This window comes from Melanotaenia boesemani, chromosome 5 (assembly GCF_017639745.1).
Source record: "Melanotaenia boesemani isolate fMelBoe1 chromosome 5, fMelBoe1.pri, whole genome shotgun sequence".
NCBI classification, from domain to species: domain Eukaryota; kingdom Metazoa; phylum Chordata; class Actinopteri; order Atheriniformes; family Melanotaeniidae; genus Melanotaenia; species Melanotaenia boesemani.
Genome location: NC_055686.1, coordinates 37,701,720 through 37,721,928, shown reverse-complemented (window position 1 = coordinate 37,721,928; position 20,209 = coordinate 37,701,720). Strand labels below are relative to the sequence as shown.

General features: G+C 42.1%; 1 protein-coding gene and 1 long non-coding RNA gene across 2 annotated transcripts; both read left to right on the top strand.

Moving 5' to 3' along the window:
- Nucleotides 1-285: 285 nt before the first annotated feature.
- Nucleotides 286-6,259, top strand: LOC121639230 (tryptase-like). The gene is made up of 6 exons (XM_041984389.1): nt 286-403; nt 1,575-1,594; nt 2,125-2,288; nt 3,230-3,489; nt 3,575-3,720; nt 5,506-6,259. The coding sequence occupies exons 1-6, from the start codon at nt 340-342 to the stop codon at nt 5,863-5,865; spliced, it is 1,014 nt and encodes a 337-aa protein (XP_041840323.1). The 5' UTR covers nt 286-339; the 3' UTR covers nt 5,866-6,259.
- A 1,918-nt stretch (nt 6,260-8,177) lies between these two features.
- Nucleotides 8,178-19,425, top strand: LOC121640636. Its single transcript, XR_006010546.1, has 3 exons — nt 8,178-8,377; nt 18,524-18,627; nt 18,939-19,425. It is a non-coding gene; the product is annotated as an uncharacterized LOC121640636 (long non-coding RNA).
- Nucleotides 19,426-20,209: the final 784 nt, after the last annotated feature.

Sequence of the window (20,209 nt, the reverse complement as noted above, 5' to 3'; positions counted from 1 at the left end):
ATTTCTTACTTTCATTATCATGATAGAAACACTGTCAGCGAAATGCTGGAGAAAAAATGGCTAATTTAGTCTCAAGAATCTCAGATAAAAAAGTTTTACATTTGACAATGTTACAGTAAATCCATCTATTTGGGATTACAGTGTATTGTCCCCCCAACAATGGGCTCACGCCACCAGAAAAACATGTCTAACCTGATGCTTTTCTTATGAAGCTTATGTTTGTTTAAATCCAGTGTGGTGACAGCGCAGTAAAGCTGAACAGAAAGCCTGATATTGTGGGTGGAGTTGAGCATACAGGTATGCTATATAATGACTCAGACATGAAGAAAGGACACCGTGATGAAAATGGCTCTCCAACAGTTTGTGTGTGGGTTCACTCTGATGACAATCCTGCTATGCAGAGGTAAGACAGAATATTTCATGTTTATTTACAGTATTATAAACTGTTGTGTTGTCCAGCCTCTAGAAAAATTGGGAAGAAACAGAATATGAATCAGAGCAGCAAATCTAGCTCTTTAAGAGCTATTACATAAAATTTATCTGTGACAAGAACTGACTTTCTGACACCTTTACGAACATGTTCGGGTCAAACTACCAAGGGTGTAACATCACATTGATCTGCATCAGTTTGGTTATGAATGAGCCAATAGCATCAACCCAGGTTAAATATATAGAGAAGACATCAATAGTTTATTATTGAAAGACATGCTTAAGGAAAAATGTGTTTAGGGTGTGTCCATTTGATTTGTTTGACTAAATATCTCATTCTAATTTGATGAGGAAAATGCCAATATCCAAGGGTGTGATGTGTACTATATAACAGAATAGAATACAATACAATGATCAATTCAGGCTGTGGAAGGAGAGCATTTTAAAGCTGTTTTAAAGTCTATTTATTGTTAAAATTGCAGATAGTTTTTCATTTAATATGTCTGTGATCAGGAATAAAATCAGATTTTAATATTTGAGTTGCTTTTTGGTGATCAGATAGAAATGGAGGTGACTGAGAAAATCAGCTTGTGACATTTTCCTAAACTGTCCGCTGGCCTCCTGATTTAGATCCATTCAAATTGCATCATGGTAGAATTTGTGATATCAGCAAGCATTGAATTGTTATCCAGTGAACTGATATAATATATTGTAATGAAATTGTATTTGCACCCTAGAAACTATGTCAAATTTGATCAAAAGAAACTAAATCAGTGTGATGGCAGTGCTGCTTTAATGCTGCTGGCCACTGATTGTTTAGAAGGAAACTTATACTATTGTATCTCATGGATTGCCAATAATTATAATAAAGAGATGAAAAGGGTACAAAAAATGCTAATTGCAGTCTGTGCTACCTGATGCATTCAATTAAAAAAAGGCAGTCTGTTACTGGTCTATAATTTAAAACATTCAAAGTTTTAGCAAAGAGCTGGTAACCAAACTCTAATGGGTAAAACATACTTTAAACTTGTGAGCAGCTAGCTACAAAGCAAACATATGCCATTTAAATCTCACTTACAACAGTGCATGCCACTGTCTGGCTGAACATGGTTGGCTTAACCTTGTTTCTTTGTTCATATTCCAGGGTTGTGATTCCAGCAGCCTGGTAAGTATCCAGAGACAAATTTCCAGTTTTTAATCTGTCATATGTACAATAGATGAAGAGGGCACATTGTGTCCCAACAATGACAATTTGTTTTTATAAATACTTGAGAACACAGTAACTGGGAGGGATGGTTGTTCAGGTCGGGCCTCTGCTAAGATCTTATCCGTTCTCTGCCACCAGGGAGTTCAATGACCATGAAAAAACAAGTACAAATACTTTTATGGTTTATTCTGTAAAGTCTTGTAAAAGATGAAAATGCATTGGGTGGGTGTGAATGAACCTAATAGGTTTTAAAGAGATTGAAAGACCAGGAGAACAACAGTGTTCCACTGACTTTCTACATGAAACCTGTCACCATGATGCTCATGAGCTGTCATGGAACATGGGAAGTTTTCTTAAATTTTCTCTCATGATTGCATGTGCAGAAAAACTAAAAGTGGGGACATTTTAACACAGACATTATTTTTTATGTAAAGTATGAGTACTTCTTACACCTTCTTGTTTTACCTTTGTTTCTTCTCTTTTGTCAGCATGTATCAAAGCTGCAATTAACAGCCGAATTGTGGGGGGGCCAGGATGCATCCCCGGGAAGTTGGCCCTGGCAGGCTGTTTTAGAATGCAGGGGCAGTTTTAGCTGTGGAGGGTCGCTGATCACCAACCAATGGGTGCTGACGGCTGCTCACTGCTTGACATAGTGAGGATTTAATGTTGGCACTTTACATTTTTAGTCAAGAACAAACTTTCCACTATAGTTTATTTTCAAACACACTACAGAAGTTTTGCAATTTTCTCAGTGATGCGGCTGCTATCGACGGCTAATTCAGCGTCCATCTTCATCCCACCTGTACTGTGAGCTCTCTCCAGCCAGTAAAAGTATTATCTTGACTCTTGTTTTTTCTGTCTTTCTTTTCTCTCTTTCTCCAATAATGTCGTCTTGTATTTCTTTGCTGAATCAACTACAGTGCCCATTCAAAACAGCCAACCTGTGTGACATGGTGCATAAAGCGAAACTCAGCTGCAGTATCACACGGCGTCCCGGATGAAAAAGTCTTACAGTGTGGTGTCTCAGCCTCATGGTGCTGCTGGGCTGTGACGGCTCCAGAAAGGCACATAATAGATGTCACTTTGCCACCAAACAAGTCCAGAACGCAAAGTTTTATGGTTAGAAAGTTACGTAATGCGTCTTTAAGGTCATCTGACTTTTCTGGGGGAAGTGACAGTTTGGTACCAGTCAAATGTTTTGAACATTTCTTGGTCAGTGGTGAACATACCTTTGACTGTTACTGCCATTTTTAAGGTCTTACATAATCCACCTAACAGACTACTTGTCCTGCTGCCACCAGAGACACATCGCTTGGACATAGAACCATTTGCATTTACATCTTTAAAACAGAGAAGTTTTATGTCACTCCTTAAATGTGATGCTACATAATTTTACATAACACTGTTTAACATAAATACCTGATACAGATAATATAAACTTTGGTTAAGCCAAAGGACAACCTAACCATAAGCATCTCTAATGTTCTGTAATTACTGTCAGATTAATTTCTGTCTTAACTGACCCCATCTTACACACCTGATTGTCTTATCTTAAGACTTAAGAAATTGAAATTTTTTTTTTTTCTATTCAAGTGCTGACCTCAACCATACAGTCGTCCATCTTGGTCGCCAAAACCTAACAGGTCCCAACCCCAATGAAGTGGCTCGAACACTTGACGACATCATCTGCCATCCTCAGTATAATTCCCTCAGCTTTAACAATGACGTTTGTCTCCTGAAGCTGTCGTCTCCTGTCATGTTTACTGACTACATCCAACCAGTCTGTTTGGCCTCAGCCGGCAGCACTTTCTATGATGGGACGCCCAGCTGGGTCACTGGATTTGGCCTCACTGGTAAGATACAAAATGCTAATTTTCTTTTACAATGCTGTTTCTAGAATGCCTACAAATCTCTAAGTTTTAAAATCTTTCCTATTAGATTCTGGTTCTCAACCTGAAACTCTGCAGGAGGTAGAAGTGCCCATTGTGGGACACAATAAATGCAGCTGCTACAACCAAGACAATGCAATCACAGAGAACATGTTATGTGCTGGAGTCGACAACGGAGGGAAGGATTCATGTCAGGTGACTATATCTTTCTGGGATTTTTGCCTTTTTTTGTATGTGTGTAATGTCTTGCAGACTGCTAGATAATTTTAAATAATTACACAAAGGTTCCGTTTGGTAAGACAGTTAAGAAATGGTGGATCTAGAATAGCTTGAAGGAGTTTTTTTGTTTGTTTTTTTTTTTTAATTGGTCACAAACATTCATCTGAATAATGAACTGATTAGTGTTAGTGGCCAAAGTTCAAAGTCCCTGAAAAAATATATTCTCTATAAATGAATGCATATGTGATTGATGGACTGTGATTTGTAGTGATTGGGACTGACTGATCTGTTCAGGTATTAGTGTGTTTTTGAATGGTACACCTGTATCATCCCCAACCTCTGGCATTTGGGAGCACAAAACAAGATCTCTGCCTTGAATCTCTCCACTTCGTGTCCAAAGTGCCATCACCTTAACTCCCACTGTCACCACAGCTAGGTGTCCTCTGTCTTGTCTCACATCTGGTGGTCTGCTATGTCCATAAAAAATGTCTCCCACGTTGTCCTCGTCCTGCCTGTGATCATCACTTCCGCTGTCTCCGTGTCTCCGTGTCCCTCGCCATGTCCTCCCTCATCTCAGGGTTCACCACCTCTGTCCCCTCTCTCGTCCGCACCTCCAACCTCTTCCTGGTCTTTTTTCTCCACCACTCCTGCTGGTAAACTCTTCTGATGATAAACTGGAGATTGGGTCATCGGAGTCTATTTCCATAATCATCTTTTAGGCTTTTGTAATGGAGTAAGTGTAATGTTGTGTACCACCTACTAACGGATACCAGTCATTTGTGTTTAAAAAAAAAAAAAAAAACTTTACAGCCCCTCCCTCCGTTTTTTGGAAGGCCGACTTCTTTTTTGTTTTTGGACCCAGGAGTGCTGCAGTCTTTCATAAGATCCGCAACAGCATCCTCCACATTATAACCGCGAATACACATAGTGCCGGAAAATCTCATCACTGGTGCAGATGTGTTGTGACGAGATTGTCAATGGCAGGGAAAGCGTCTAAAGAAAATGAGGGGGGCATCACAAAGCAGTGGCTTAGAGCACCCAAATAGTTAGCAGCCGCCATGACCGCTTGATAAATGAAACATGAGAAACAGTATACGTTAGGGCTGTCAAATGATAAAAAAATGTAATGAGATTAACCACAGCTTAAAAATTAATCATAATTAATCACCGTTTGTAACTTTGCTTGAAATACACCCGTTTTTACTGCATTGTGTCAATAGAATGAGCCAATGCTTACAAATATTTAATGTAAACTGTCCTCCACTTGAGTAAACGTCAGATGTCCAAGGGTCAGTAACAGCTGCCATGTAAACTGCGGTAAACTTTTGAGGCAGGCAGAATGGTCTGCATTTTACAGAAACTCTATGGGTACGTTCACACTGCAAGTCTTAATGTTCAAATCTGATTTTTTTTTTTTTTACGAAATCAGATTTTTATGTGCGGTTGTCCATATTGTGACTTCAATGCAGCCTTAAGTGTGAATGATGCATGGCCCCAAAGTGACACGCATGTGCAGAGGAAAACACATCACGCAGTGTGAATCCTGGAAAATTTCATGTTCCAGGTGGTAATCCGGATCACTTTCATCGGTTGTTCCTTAATCCATTTCAGAGATTTCCTGAAAATTTAAACAAAATCTGTCCATTACTTTTTCAGTTATGTTGCTAACAGACGAACGTATACCACTGAAAGCATAACTAACAAATCTAGTTAAAACATTTAATCTGTGTTTTCTTCTTTTCCTTTTCCTCTCCCTCACAGGGAGACTCAGGGGGACCACTGGTGACCAAAAAGGATTTTTACTGGGTCCAGAGTGGGGTTGTGAGTTTTGGTATAGGCTGTGGCCTTCCCATGAAACCTGGAGTCTACGCTCGAGTGTCTCAGTACCAGGCATGGATCAGTGGTATCGTCACTGGCATGGAGCCAGGCTTTGTTCCCTTCTTTTCCTCAGGCATGGATGCAGATATGCATTTTGTGTGTTCAACAACAACACCACCTCCCACAACCACTGATGGCAGCATATTTGGGAGTGGTGAAAACCTGAGCCACTTCACTCACTTCATTTCTGTCTCTGTTCTGGGCCTGGTGCTCCATGTCTTCGTTGGCCATGGTGGGATGTAAATGTAGCGTAGTAATTTACACGTCTGAGGTAGACAAGTTTTTTACTGGAGTACTTTGCTTTCATTGTGCACCATTACAGCACTACAAGAATATTTTACCAGTTACTTCATGAATGAAATGTTAAATTATTCATTCATCCATTTTCTTTACTCTTGCTCAGACAAAAGCAAAAACATGGAGGTGTAATAATGTAATTTCCAACACTGTTTTTCTTTATTGAATCAAACCATTTAAATCTGTTCAGTAATTTGATTAATTGTGTAATAATGTCATGTGAGCTCCTTCATGTTGATTTGTCCACATCTGAACTACACTAATTGTAATCTTTAAATTATATTTCATGAGGAATTTCGGGTTTAGAGATATATTATTAATTAAAAACATTTAAACAGGATTTTTTAAACGTGTATTGTTTTTTGTTTGTTTTTACATGCAAGCAGTAGAACAAGCTGGTAAATCCAGTTTGAAGGAAGTTTTACACAGAAAAAGGAAGACAAATTGAAAATAAAAAAAACAAGTTGGTCAAAGATATGAAACATAGACAACAAAGAGGCTTATTAATGTCCATAACTAACCCAAAACATGACAGGACCACCTGAGAGAATATCTCTTTTTGAATAAGAGATCAATACGTAGTGAAATAATTGTCATTAAGATTTAGTGAAAAATGAAAGTAGCTGTGGAAAAAGAATGATCAAGTCATGAAAATGGGGGGTTTTAGGCAGTGGAGGACTGGGTTAGATCTGATTTATGAATGAAATGGAAACCTAATGGAATGAATTATAAACAAAAGAAAAAAACATCTACAATACAATCATCAAACATCTTAACTAAAAAAGCATCAATATTATCTCCTCTCTGACAGCCTGGTGGGAATTCCTTAATAACAATGAAATCGTCACTTTTTCCATGTACGTGTACACCAATCTGGAACAATCCTGACATCCTTCAAATGAAAACAAAAGAAGAAAAAATGCTGAACTTTACTCAATAAAGCAACCAAGGAAAAAAGTACTTGGAGAATGTAATTGTAAACAAAACATTTATAAAATTTGTTATAGCTACTCACTGCACATTATGGCATCAGCAGCAACAAATTTTTAGAATATCAACAACTCAAGTTTAACAAGTCAAACATATAATCTGAACCAAACAGACCTGCAACTTCCTATCAGGGCAGCAGAGTTTCTTAATTTCAGCAAATTACTAGACTATACTACGTCCTATACTGCTTAACCCTATGAGGATCACAACGAGGATCTCTCTACTCTCTCCCGAGAGGTTTCCAGTCCATCGCAGGGCCAACATTGAGAGACAAATAACCACTCATGCTCACTCCAAGGGAGAATTTAGTGTCTTGTCTTGTCTTTGGATGGTGGAAGCTGGAAGCCATGTATACATGTAAACTCCACACAGAAAGGCCACTGTTTGAACCTCCTCCCAGCCGAGGCTCAAACTAGTGACCTGCTTGCTGTGCACCATCATGCAGCCCAAAAAAATACAGATTAATGTCCAAAATAGATAGATGCTCTCTCTACCAAATGGGAATCTGACTTATCCATCAACCCTAGTCAAAACTTCTGATCACAGAAACCTATTTCACACGATAACATTAGCTATTAGCAGTAGCTTGGTACCAAATGAGGGTATGCTTGTTACTTATCAGCATAAAAAAACAGAATTATGTATCGTTCTGTCCCATTTTCCCAGTAAAGAGTGTAGCCTAGAGTATAAGCGATGAAGCATTTAAAAGCTAAATGATTTTATAAAATTAATTAAGTTTTAAAAATGGAATAGGCTTTTTTTTATATTAATTATCTTAAAAACAAGCTTACAACATATTTACAGCAGTTATTTTAGTTGATTTAATTCACCTTAGAATTCTAATAAAAATAAAAGACTAAAAGAACAATTATAACTTCATTTATTTCAGAAACATACTAAATATAATTATTAATTTGCATAACCTAAATATTGATAATAAACATCAAAGGGGTTTGAAGTCAATTGATAAAGGACAAAAACAGAAGTCATAAAGAAAAGCTATATGAAGGCAACCATATTTTTATTGGAACTGTTAATACTATATATATATATATATATGTATATATACTACATAAGGATTTAAAGCTTATATAACTATTTACAAGTTGCAGTCAGCGAAGATCACGTCTCTGGTCCTGCTGCAGCTCATTTCTGCTGCCTATGTTGAAGGTAGTATTTTTATTGCAACTTCTTTCTTTTCCTTTTATCTTCAAGTGCTTACACCAGCGGCTCGGTTGTCCATCTCGGTGTCTACAACCAATCAGATATGAACCTTGGTGAAGTGTCGCGGGCTGTTGAAGCAATCATCTACCATCCTGAATTCAGCTGCATCACCTCTGACAACGAAATCTGTAGCTGTCTGCTCCAGTCAGTTTTACAGATCACATCCAGCCGATCTGCTTGGCCTGAGCAAACAGCACCTTCCATGATGGGATCACCAGCTGGATCACTGGCTTTGGTGATATTGGTAAGATACAAAATATTCACCTTCTTTTACCAAACTAGTTGATGGACATATAAATTTGGGATCAAGTCTTATCTTATTCTTTACTAAATTCATCAAACTATCTTTTTTTAGGATCTTATGATTATTATTTTAACGAGCCTGACCTCCTCCAGGAGGCCAGAGTACCAATAGTGGGAAACAACAGGTGCAACTGCACCTATATGCCAAATTACACCATCACAGAGAACATGATGTGTGCTGGGATAGAAGATGGACTGAACAGGATGAGTTGGGCAATTACTTTTTTTTTTTAGATACCTTGGTAACTCTCAGGGAAAACATTTCTTTACTCAGAGAAAGACAGTTTGAAAGCTTGGGTATGAGGCTACTTTCTTCTCTGGTTTCATGCTCTGTATACAGACCCAGGCATTTTGATAATCACTGAATTTTATATGTTTTTTCTGCATTTGCTCTGCAAAATGAAGCAGACCTTTGAAAAATGCCTTTCTGGTTGGCGTCTATTATTCTAATACTTGTGCAATCAAGAAATAAGTACAACTCTGAAGTCTGGGATTTAAAAACACAGTTAGGAGGTAGTTGATGGAATGCAACTCACAAGAGGCCATTACAAATAAATACCAATAAAGAAATTGAATTGTGCCTTGGCCACAAAAAAAAACAAAAAACACTTCTTCAAAAGGTCATCGTATCATCTTTCCATTCTTTTGACAGGGAGACTCTGGAGTTCCGCTGGTAACCAAAATAGATCCCATCTGGGTAGAAAGTGGGGTCCAAACTTATTTTTCATTTGACTTTTTCGCACCGGGGTTACCAAGTGTCTCGGTATGAGAAATGGATCAGTGACAGGGTCTCTGGCATGAAGCCGGACTTTGTTACTTTCACCTCCGTAGGCATCAACAGTGACCTAAACTTCACTTGTCCAACACCAGCACCTACCAACACTACCTTCTACACTCGCACTACCACTGCTGCTACAACTGTCAACGCCACCGACAAAGACAACAGCATTTTCGGTGGTGGTGAAAACTTTAGGTTATTTACATAACCCCGGTTCTCTTTCATAATATTCCGCTCGATGTCTCACTATGGGATGCAAGCCTCTCTGCAGCCCTCAGAAGCATTAATCTCATTACACCAACCCTGATTGGCTGATGAACGTCCACATCACGTAGTGCCATCTGCCTTAAATAGCTCATGCGGACGGACCAACTCATTCAAGATAAGCACCTCTTCTCACTCACCCCAGCAAGAAGGGTCATCTGGTGAGACATCTCGCTCATATTACTCAGAGAACCGGGGTTATGTAAATAACCTAAAGTTCTCTTTCATAATATTCCGCTTGATGTCTCACTATGGGATGTGGTAGCTCCCGAATTGCCAGACAAGCTTATCTAGCATCCGCCAACCCACCGGAAAAGAACTCAGATCCGGTCAGGACAGCAAAACTGCTCGTGCCACGCAAGGAGTGGAAACGTCCAGCATATAGAAACGGACAAAGACAACCCTTCATAAAGCGGCAGACCAGTGGGTGCTGACTCGCCGTGTGCTTCTCAATCCCCACGTGACAGGCAGCAATAGCTGCCAAATACACTTTTACCGTGGAGAAGGCTTTCTTCCTGTCAATCAGGTCCTGCAAGAATGACAAACTCATCCCCACTAGGCACTGAAGAGGAACGTGGCCGTGTCTATTACACCACTCCACGAAGACCCCCCACCTAGAACCATACAGAGATCTAGTGGAGGGGGCTCGAGCACTCTGTATAGTGGAAATCACCCGCTGTGGGAGTCCCACAGCTGACAAACTGTGTCATGACTTGGACTCAATAATAATCAGATGCCCAGGGATAGGTATGAGGATGTTTATTGTACAAAGTGAGAATGTGAGATAAACAATCCGGTCTCTCTCTCTGTCAGAATTCAGCCGCAGTAGTCCGTGTCTGATTCATTGAAAACTCCGGGACCAGATAAGGGGGAGGGAGACCGAATGATGGCCACTGGCTGATGAGGGAGAACTGCTGAACAAAGGACAGTTAGTGTGGAAGTCACAAACGAGGAGCAAGGTTGCCGGGTGTGGAAAGCAGCAGGCGGTGCTTCTGTAATTCTCCTTTAAGGGAAAAAGGGTCAAGTCCGTTATCCAATATCCAATCCAATATCCAATATCCAGTATCCAAAATCCAGTATCCAGAATCCAGAATCCAGAATCCAGAATCCAAATCCAGTATCCAAAACCCAGAATCCAATAAACAATCCAATATCCAGAATCCAAATAACAAAAGACGTTACCAGACAGGGGGAAGGCAGAATCAGTAATCCAAGTCAAAACGGGTCGAAGGTCAGGAACAGGTAGGCAGGCAGAATCTCAAGGCTAGAAGCGTACTAGGAAAAAACCAAGACGATCTGGCAGGGGTGAGATGCCACTGGCACGTATATAAAGGGCTTGGCGCAGGTGGAGAGCATCAACAATCAGTGAGCGTGGAGAGGAGGTGCATTCAGGGCTGCAGGAAATCCCAACTCTCAGACTGATCATGACAGACTGAGCCACTCAGGGGCCAAGCCCACAGTGCCAGGCTTTCTGGGTGTGGGTGGAAGACAGTCCCCCTCCCCTGAAGTAACAGGTCCCTGCGTAGCGGGAGTTGCCAAGGCTGAGCACGCAGCAACTGATATATCTCTGCCAGCCAATGCATGGCAGAGTCCATTCCCCGTATACAGGCGCGCCTCTGGACAGTAGGTCCGCGCCCGTATTCAGGACTCCCGGGACGTGCGTCGCCCTCAGAGAGAGGAGGCGATCGCTGCTCCAGAGGATTAGTCTGCGTGCCAGCATGTGTAACTGGCGGGAGTGCAAACCCCCATGACGGTTGATGTACGCACTGGCGAGATGCGGGGCTGTCAGGCCGCCCGTTTCTTCTTCCTGGCCTGGAAGTTAGCAGCTTGCGCGGGCGGAGCCGGCGGGGCTGCAACAGAGGCCGAGGGTTTCTTGGACCAGCCGGTCTGACTGGGTGGAGGAGGCGGGGCGGGCTGGGGCCTTGGCTGTTTGGGTATTTTGAAATGTGAAACCTGAGAAGCAGCCAGCGTGAAGGTTTTGCGCTGCACAGGCGGAGAGGGAGTAGGAGGTTTCTGAGGGAGGCAGAGCTGGAGAGCTTTATCCTCCTTCTTCTTGGCTTCACAACGCCGTTATATCGAAGCCAATGCAGAGCCAAAAATCCTCTCCGGGACAATGGGCATGTCCAGCATGTCATCCTTCTCCCTATCCGACAGGTTGGCGAGGTTCAGCCACCGCGCCCGTTCCTGCAGCACCATAGTTCCCAACGCTCTGCCCGTGGCCTGAACCACACAGCGTTGGACGCGGAGACATAGGTCGGTGATGACCGGAATCTCTTCCAACGTTGCTGGGTCCTGTGTTTGTCCAAAATCGTCGCACAATTCGGCTTGGTAAGCAGTGAGCAGGGAGAGGACATTAAGCACCCGGGCCGAAAGCGCAGCTGCCTTATAAGCCTTCTCAGTCAGGGCCGACTGAAAACGGTCAGATTTAGACAGCAGGTTGGGACTCCTGGAGGACACTGCAGACAGCCGGGGGTGGAGGTGGGCTGCAACAAGTGGCTCCATCGGAGACATGCGGAGCAAGCCCAGGCTCTCCATCGCCTCACAATCGAGGGACGAGGCCCCAAGAAACGGGCTCCTGCTGCTGTAAGGACGGTCCTTCCATGAACGTGTCACTTCATCCAGCAGCTCTGGGAAGACGGGGAGAAGTTGCTTCGTTGCACTTTTGGCCAAGGGCAATCTCTTCCCTTCGTAGCGGGATCTGGTGGTCTCAGCTACAACTGCCAGGGGACAGCCAGTCGGGCGGCCGCGCGTTTACACACGTCGAGCATGTCCGAGCTGGGGAGAGGAGAAGCTGGTGTGCCACTCTCGTTTCCATCCCGAGAAGCAACGGAGGCCACATGCTGTGCAGCATGGGTAGGAGTGATGAAGACGTCCTCCTCCCCTTCATCCTCGGAAATGAGGAGGTTTGAGGCGACATCTTCGTCTTCCCCGTAGTCCAAGTTCAGGACGTCTTCCTCCGGGGGGAATCCGCGGCTACGTCGAGTTGGGAGCCCCAGCTGGCACCAGCCTGCGGTACCACCACCGCGGCAGCTCCCTCCTCCTCCTCTTCGACCTCAGCACCGGCAGAGGGGAGATAGGGGTCCTGCCCAGGAGGCCGAGAAATTAGCTGGTGTGCTAACACTCGGTGCTCGAGACGCCATGGTGGGGCGACAAGGATAGTGGGACCGAACCGTGGAGGGGCAAGGAAGCACTATGGTCTGGTGTGACCAAAGAGCCAAGAGTCCAAGCTAGGTAGGGCTCGGCGACCGAAGCCGAAGGATTAGCCTGTGAGCAGTTGAGCTAACTAGCCGTGGACGCAAGATATGCTCCGAGTGAAAAGAGGTTTTTGAATGAGTTGGTCCGTCCGCATGAGCTATTTAAGGCAGATTAGGACTGAATCCAAGAAGCTCTCTCCTCGATTTATTGGGCCATTTGAGATTGTTTGGCTGATCAATCCCACTACTGTCAGGCTGAAGCTGCCTCGCACCATGCGCATTCACCCAGCGTTTCATATCTCCCAGGTCAAGCCTGTCATGGAGTCACCCACCAGGCTTGTGGATCATGGTCCTGTTTTTCTGTGCGAGGGCTTGTGATGCTGCGCATGCGTTAACTGTGTTAATATATATAATAATAATAATATATATATATATATATATAATATATATATATATATATATATATATATAATATCATAAATATAATAATTATAATATATATAGATAGATAGATATAGATATATACACACACACACACACATTAACCTTAAAATATATATATAATATCATTATTCTTTTCTTAAACTTAAGTGGATACACCTCAACTCATTTCTGTAAGAGAGGTGCCTGGCCACACCTCTCTCTGGGAGAGGATCTGGCTTTTGCTGACGCCTGCTTGGTGATTTTGGAAGGCAGACTCAGCTACCTGGGAGGGTGACAGTATTCACAACCATTGGTAGTGGTTTCTGAAGAAATGAGTGAGTTGCAACTCATCGCATCATAAAAAAACTTTTAAAAAAAATTAAATCACAGTCAAAACTTTGGGGACCCAAAGCTAACTGTTTAACCGTTTCTGATCATTTTCTGTAAGTTTATAACCACAAATGTCGTGAGCTCAGCAGTGAATCCCTGTATGTAGGCTTTTTACATTTTTGTTTTTTAGTTTTTTTTTTATAAAATAATCAAATGTATTCATAGAGAGAATTTTCCTTATAAGATTATTAAATGTGAAACACCGGAAGCTGTGTTTTTTTTTTTCTCACAGAGAAACTGAGAAATGATTAGCAATGGTTTCACACACATGAACCCCCACACACAGTCTTGTTAATCTGGTGGGAAAGGGTGACTCATCTCATACCAGCCAGCATGATCAACCAGGTAAAAGAAAAAAATCAAATGCGCCCTAAAGGTCTGAGTGTCCGAGCATCCATGAGGTACATTGTTTGAGGCACATATGCTCATGGTTTTGTGTGTCATCAATGCCCTTCAAGGTTCATAACCCTCCTTGAAGTCCAATTGGACCAAATGCAGCTCATGTTTTCTTTCCTGTTACTTTTTGAATTTCAATTTTGAAATATTTATGCACGAATGCATCTATTGTCCCTAACAGGCAGCAGCAGATATTTTGTGACCAGCATGTAATAAGATGTTTTGGGTGGCTGATCAGAACACTAAGTAGCAATCAGCCTGAAGCCTGAGCAGCAATAGTCTCATTGTCATTCTGTTACAGTGACTTGTCTTATTCTTGGTGGTATAGAATGTGTGTGTGGACTTTTCATAGTGTAGCACATGCAGAAAAAACAAGACAGAAAAAACCCACAAATAAAAAATATCCTGAAGAAAACAGTAAGCACACACATATTGGAAGCAGTTATTCTTCTTTGCCTCCTTTTGCATCAAAACAATTTTATGAGGTGACAAATGATGCCATTATTGCTGAACGACGAACAGCATTCTCCTGAAATGACACTGATGTAACAAGAGGAGAGGCATACCTTATATGTGCATGTTATGATGTGCACCATCTGTCACCACAAAAGGAAATGACCAAGCAGGAGTGAAATTGCTCTGCTCCTTTCCTTAAAAGCAGTGTCCGAAACAATGTCTTGTGAAAAATAAACCTTTAATGGATGGCATTCATGGCTGGTATGGAATCCCATGTCAAAGCTTGACTAATGGTGGGACAGAATAGTATGCTGAGGAGCAAAAAATGCTGTCAAACCAGAGGCATAACTTTTTACATGGAAGGTGGCCACATAGGAAAAAGGATGTGGTTCTTTGTCAATATAGTCAAAAACAGCAAGAAACTTTAAACAAAAATATCTGAAAAATCAAAGCATAAACTACAAATTAAAACACTGGTGAAGAATGACTTATAATACCGATACTTATCAACCAATTTCTCTTAAGTACTACAATCATCCATAATGAAGCAAAAGCTAGTTTGTTTTTTATGTCATGTAAACCAATTTACATGATACAAGGAATCACAGTTAAAGCTAATTTTTTGTATTCAGATATTTGGGTTGGATACATCATGTACTCATGAAAGAGATCCTATCCAGTGCTAGACAAATGTCATTTTTACAGTTATAAAAGGTTGTAAATTCATTAAATAAATGACATGGGCAACACATTCTCACTAAAAGGCTCATAAGAGCCTGTGAGGAATTAGCCAAAAGTCTACTAAATGACTGAACATTTGAATTATTTGGCTGCATCGTTAGTATACTATATGGAGAAAGCCAAGCAGGTCATTTGGGACCTCGTTCTGTCAGTAGGTGAGTTTAGAAAAAAAAAGTAATCCAAGTTTCTGCCATCACGGTCATGGTTTCAGGTACATTTTTCTTTTTTTATAAACACATTACCATAAATGTCAAGAAAACTCAAGAGCAGTTTCAAGAAAGCTATACAAATCCTTCAGTGGCCCAGTCAGAGTCTGGACTTGAACCCAGCAGAGCATTTCTGGAAACTCCTGAATGGCATTTACTTACTGTCCCCAACGAACCTGGTTTAGCTTGAACATTTCTACAGCGAAGAATGAGAGAAGGCTGAATCGTTCTGAAGTCTGGTGGCCAAAGGAAGGCTGATACTTTAACCGAGTAAAACGTGAAGGTTGACAACTTTGTTTTTTTTTCAGATTTCTATCAAACACCCCAAATATTTTTTGCTGTATCACTGTGGAAAACTTTCTGACCTTTCAAGAAAAGACACCACCAATTCAAAGTACCCATGCAAAGTAATGAGCCCATTTACATGCACACCAAAAATCTAATCATTACCTGACTTTTGGAGTTATCCGATTTGCAGCTAATTTAATATCCTTTATCAGATAATGGCAGTTATCTGATTATGAGAAATAAGGTTAACATGCCTAGGTTTCACCCCAGTCCTGTCTTTGTGCATGTCGCATTTCTGATTTATTTAGTTTTTTCACACAGCTCAGGAAAAAAATAAGAGACCACTGCTCAAACTCCTGTTGGGTAACTTTCTACGAATCTTTCTACAAAAAAAACTAACTGCTCAGCTTAGCTTGGTGGTTTGTGACCATCCATCTTCCTTTTGATTTCATTCCAGAGGTTTTCAACAGGGTTCAGATCTGGAGAGGGAGCTGGCCATGACAGGCTCTTGATGTGGTGATCTTCTATTCAGAGCTAGATTCCCATGGCTGTGTGGCCTGGAGGATTGTCCTGCTGTAATCTTCTGAGTTGAGGAGCCTGTTTCCAGCTGTTCTTGCCGTGCACTTCACCTTAGTCTCAGTTTGCCACAGTGTTTGACGGTCGCTTGATGTCAGCATCTGGTTCTTGAGTGATGGGTTTGCGGTCATCCCTTCCAGTTTAAACTGTTTATACCCTCTGACAGACTGTAGTTTTGTTTACCAATAAAGCAGAATGAGATGTGCTTGTGTAGGAATCACATTTTTTGGTAGTAATCTACTCAAAGATGCTGTTTTAAGAATAAATGGCCATAGTGTGGTTTTATTTTTGCATGTGCATGTGCAAAAAACCTGTGTCCTCTGTCATTTCAGCGTTTCCCATTAAAAATGACAAAGGCTGCATCACAACACGAGTGGACCGCAATAAAAAAACATGATGGGCGGCAGTGGCTCAGGCGGTAGAGCAGGTCGTCCAATGATCGGAAGGTCGGCGGTTCGATTCCCACTCCCGCAGTCATCTGTCGTTGTGTCCTTGGGCAAGACACTTAACCCTTCTTGCCTCCAGTGTTGGCATTGCTGGTGTATTAATGTGTGGATGAATGGTCGGAGAGGCCATAGGCGCAGACTGGCAGCCACTTTTCCGTCAGCTTGCCCCAGGGCAGCTGTGGCTACACACATAGCTTACCATCACCAGGTATGAGTGAGGAGTGGATGAATAATAGATTAGCAGTGTAAAGCGCTTTGGGTGCCTTGAAAAGCGCTATATAAATCTAATCCATTATTATTATTATTATGGCGAGCAGCAAAGTCGGAGTATAAATGAAGTAAAACAATCACGTGTGGACTATCTAGCAGGCTTTATAGCTAACACATTAGCAGCTAAAAAAAATCCAATAACGGACTAAAAAATGTAGACAGGGATTTTTCAAATATCACATTTTAGAAGTGCATGTACATGCGTCAGATCCATAGACTGTAAAAGATGGACGGAGCCTCCGTGACGTCACCTGTAGGTTTCTGGAGAGCAAAAGTTAAGCTCGTTGGGCATTCCCACCGTCGCCATCTTGGTAGCTTCCCGCGTGTCGTTAGTCGCAGAAAATCCAAAAATGGGCAAAAAGGTGAAGCAGAGAGGGGGTGGATGATTGACAACCATCAAACGCCAAGCTGCCTGTAGCTAAGAGCTAACCGAGCTAACCAGAGCAACGGTAGTGTTACGGCCACTGCCGATTGCTGGCAGCTGCAGCTCATTCTGCCGCTGATTGCCTGAGTCAGAGCTCTGAATGGACAACCTGGATTCCACACGCCTCAGTCTCCTCCCTTCTGATTGGCTAATCGTTGGCCCAATCAGGCTGCAGCTTACTAGATGCCAAGATTGAAAAGGCTGCTGCAGAAGCCAGTCAGGGAGGGGAAGCCGAAAATGGCACAGGCTGCTTCCCCTCACTTTGTGCACCGGGTGTTTTTTGTGGTATCAGGGCGAGACTGGTTAGCGCAGGTGATCTCATTCTGATTTTGGCAGAAGTTTTGGTGGCGTGGCTTGCTGGGTGTCCGCTGTGCTTTGTGTGGGTGATCCTTTTGGAGTCAGACCATTGTTTGTTCACAGCAGGATTACTCCTGGCTGTGGTGTGTCCTAAGTGAGGACTTAGAAATGGTTCTGTTTAGGTTGGATTTGTTTGCTTGTTTGTTTTGTGTATTTTCGTTACAGGTTTTATTCGTTGTTTCACGGGATGTCAATAAAATGTGCTTATTTTAATTTTACCACCTGTCCTCAACGTTTTTATTATCTTTTGTTACGCCCAAACATACCCCTTGATACGGGACGTAACAGTAGCTAACCAGCTAACGGAGGTAGGCTGGCTAAAGCTAAGGTACGCTGTTAGCGGGCTAAAAACCACGGTTGTGCTGTGCTCTCTCTTCTTTCTGCAGATATTGGATACCTGTCAATCAAAAGGACACGCCCCTAATTATGCCGAAATTAAAAATTAAATAACATCCAAATGGATGAATTAGAAAAATATTCACCCCCCTTGGTCAGATCAGATTATGTCAATTATGTGATTACTCCTTGATAGGAGAATTTCTCACTGACATGGCTAAATCACAAGCAGGTAATTCTTTACAAGGTTAAAATGCTACAAAATAATGTGCCAAATACTGCTAGGACAGCAGTGAAAAACAAGACTGGAGCATTGGTATATGACATACAAGTGCAGAAGGGGGGCAGAGGGTGCTGGAGCACCTGGCCCTCTGCCCCTTCATGCCCTCGCGTCGTCCATTATCATAAATTAATGGACAATGTGGAGGCGTGAACAGGGCTGTGCTTTATTTCTCTTTGCGTGTGTTGTGTAAAAGCCTGTCAGTGTGGCCCAAAATAACTAATGAAACAAAATAATAATAATTTACATCTCTCTTCTGTAGGCCACATGATCCACATAGATGTACACTCACTGCCCTGGTATGCCCAGATGTGCCCTCGTGCAGTGCAGGTAGTCTAGAAACTGATGGAGTAAATAGCTGCTTCGGTGAGTAGGTTTTGCAGCAGTATTTGCTTGTGCATGGTAAATTCATATATGACTGACAAAGCAAAGTTAGCATCTCGTGTGTGTGTCTGACTCTGGACACACCTTTTAATATTTAAAGCCGCTACTTAACCCCACAGTGTGCTGAGGGGGAAAGTATATTAGGCTTCTTTTTGTTTCTATGTGAAGAGCCCAGTGCTAAAATTGCCCAAATGTCAGTTTCAAGTTGTCTGTCCATGATGCATATATTAGTACCAATGTTTACTGAGCAACCAACTTTTTCCTTGAAAAAAAGTGCCTATGTCCTATTTCAGAGCCATGAGTTTGGCTAGGATCCTCTACTATTGAGCCTAAAAGCGCTGAAGTCCTGTAAACAGGACTGTCATGGTCTGCACTTGCCAGTGCAGCTTCCGCCTTTCTCCTTATTCGGAGGAAAGGTGGCTTCTCCAATCAGGACCACACAGCTGAGGTGCATCAGGCTCGTTAGAAGACGGTATAAAGACTCCAGGATCATCTCTAGTCTTCGCTGGATAGTACTACTAAAAGTGGTAACAGGCTCTAAGCAGATCTAAGTCTTCTGGTGTTTTTCTGTGCTCTAACCGACCTTTATTCTCTTCCAAGCCCCCGGCCCTGGATAAATCCTTGGATTCGTGGATCCTGTCTGCCCGCTCTCTGCTCTTCCTACCAGCCTGCTCCTTGCCTCACTTCTCACCGGATTACACCTGGCACCAATATCACTTTGTAAATAAAGACTCACAGAACACCAACCTTGTCTTCTCCTTCTTGGGTCCAGCTCCAGACCTTGACAAGGACATGCTATTTACTTTTCTTTATCTTACTTATTCACATACTGTAGTGTAACTGTAAATATGTTTGCCTTTTAATCTGGAATCCTGTTATATATGTAGGACTAATGTTATGTGCAAAAGATTTACAGTTTTACTCAGGGGGTTAGGGTAGGCCTGTGCTTTATTTCTCTGAACTTGTGAAACACTTTATTTTAAATAGAATTTTTTAAGTGAACAGATATCTGTATAACATCTGACCTAAGTGTGGACAACCACAGTTACATCAAGTAAGCTATAAGTGAACCCCAATACTACATTGTATTTCCAGAATGTGTGTTAGGAGAGAAAGATGCTGTGGTGGTCAAACAACTGGATGCAGGTATGCAGCTGGAACTGGTCTTGGCTCAAATTAGAAGGCAACGTCGCAGTGAAAGGACAAGAGCTGGCACTTCATCTGTTAGGTGTGTTAGATTCTTTATTATACATTCACACTGGCCTTATTATTATACATTCACACTGGCCTGTAAATCTGCTTGATTTTTTTTTTTTCTCCAAGTGCAACAAATTGATGCTTCTAAATATAAAATGTCCAAAATGTTCTTCTGGGGGAGCATGCCCTCGGACTCCCCTAGAGGGGTTGTATCCTTCTCACCTTTTTCACCCCTGACCCGTTTTCATGTCAGTCTCATGCTCTTTTTAGTGTCTACTCAGATCAGTAGAGCCTCCTCACCAACCACCTCTACAGAAGGTGTTCAATGTACCCGTCAGGTAAAACATACACTACATTTGCTTTGCAC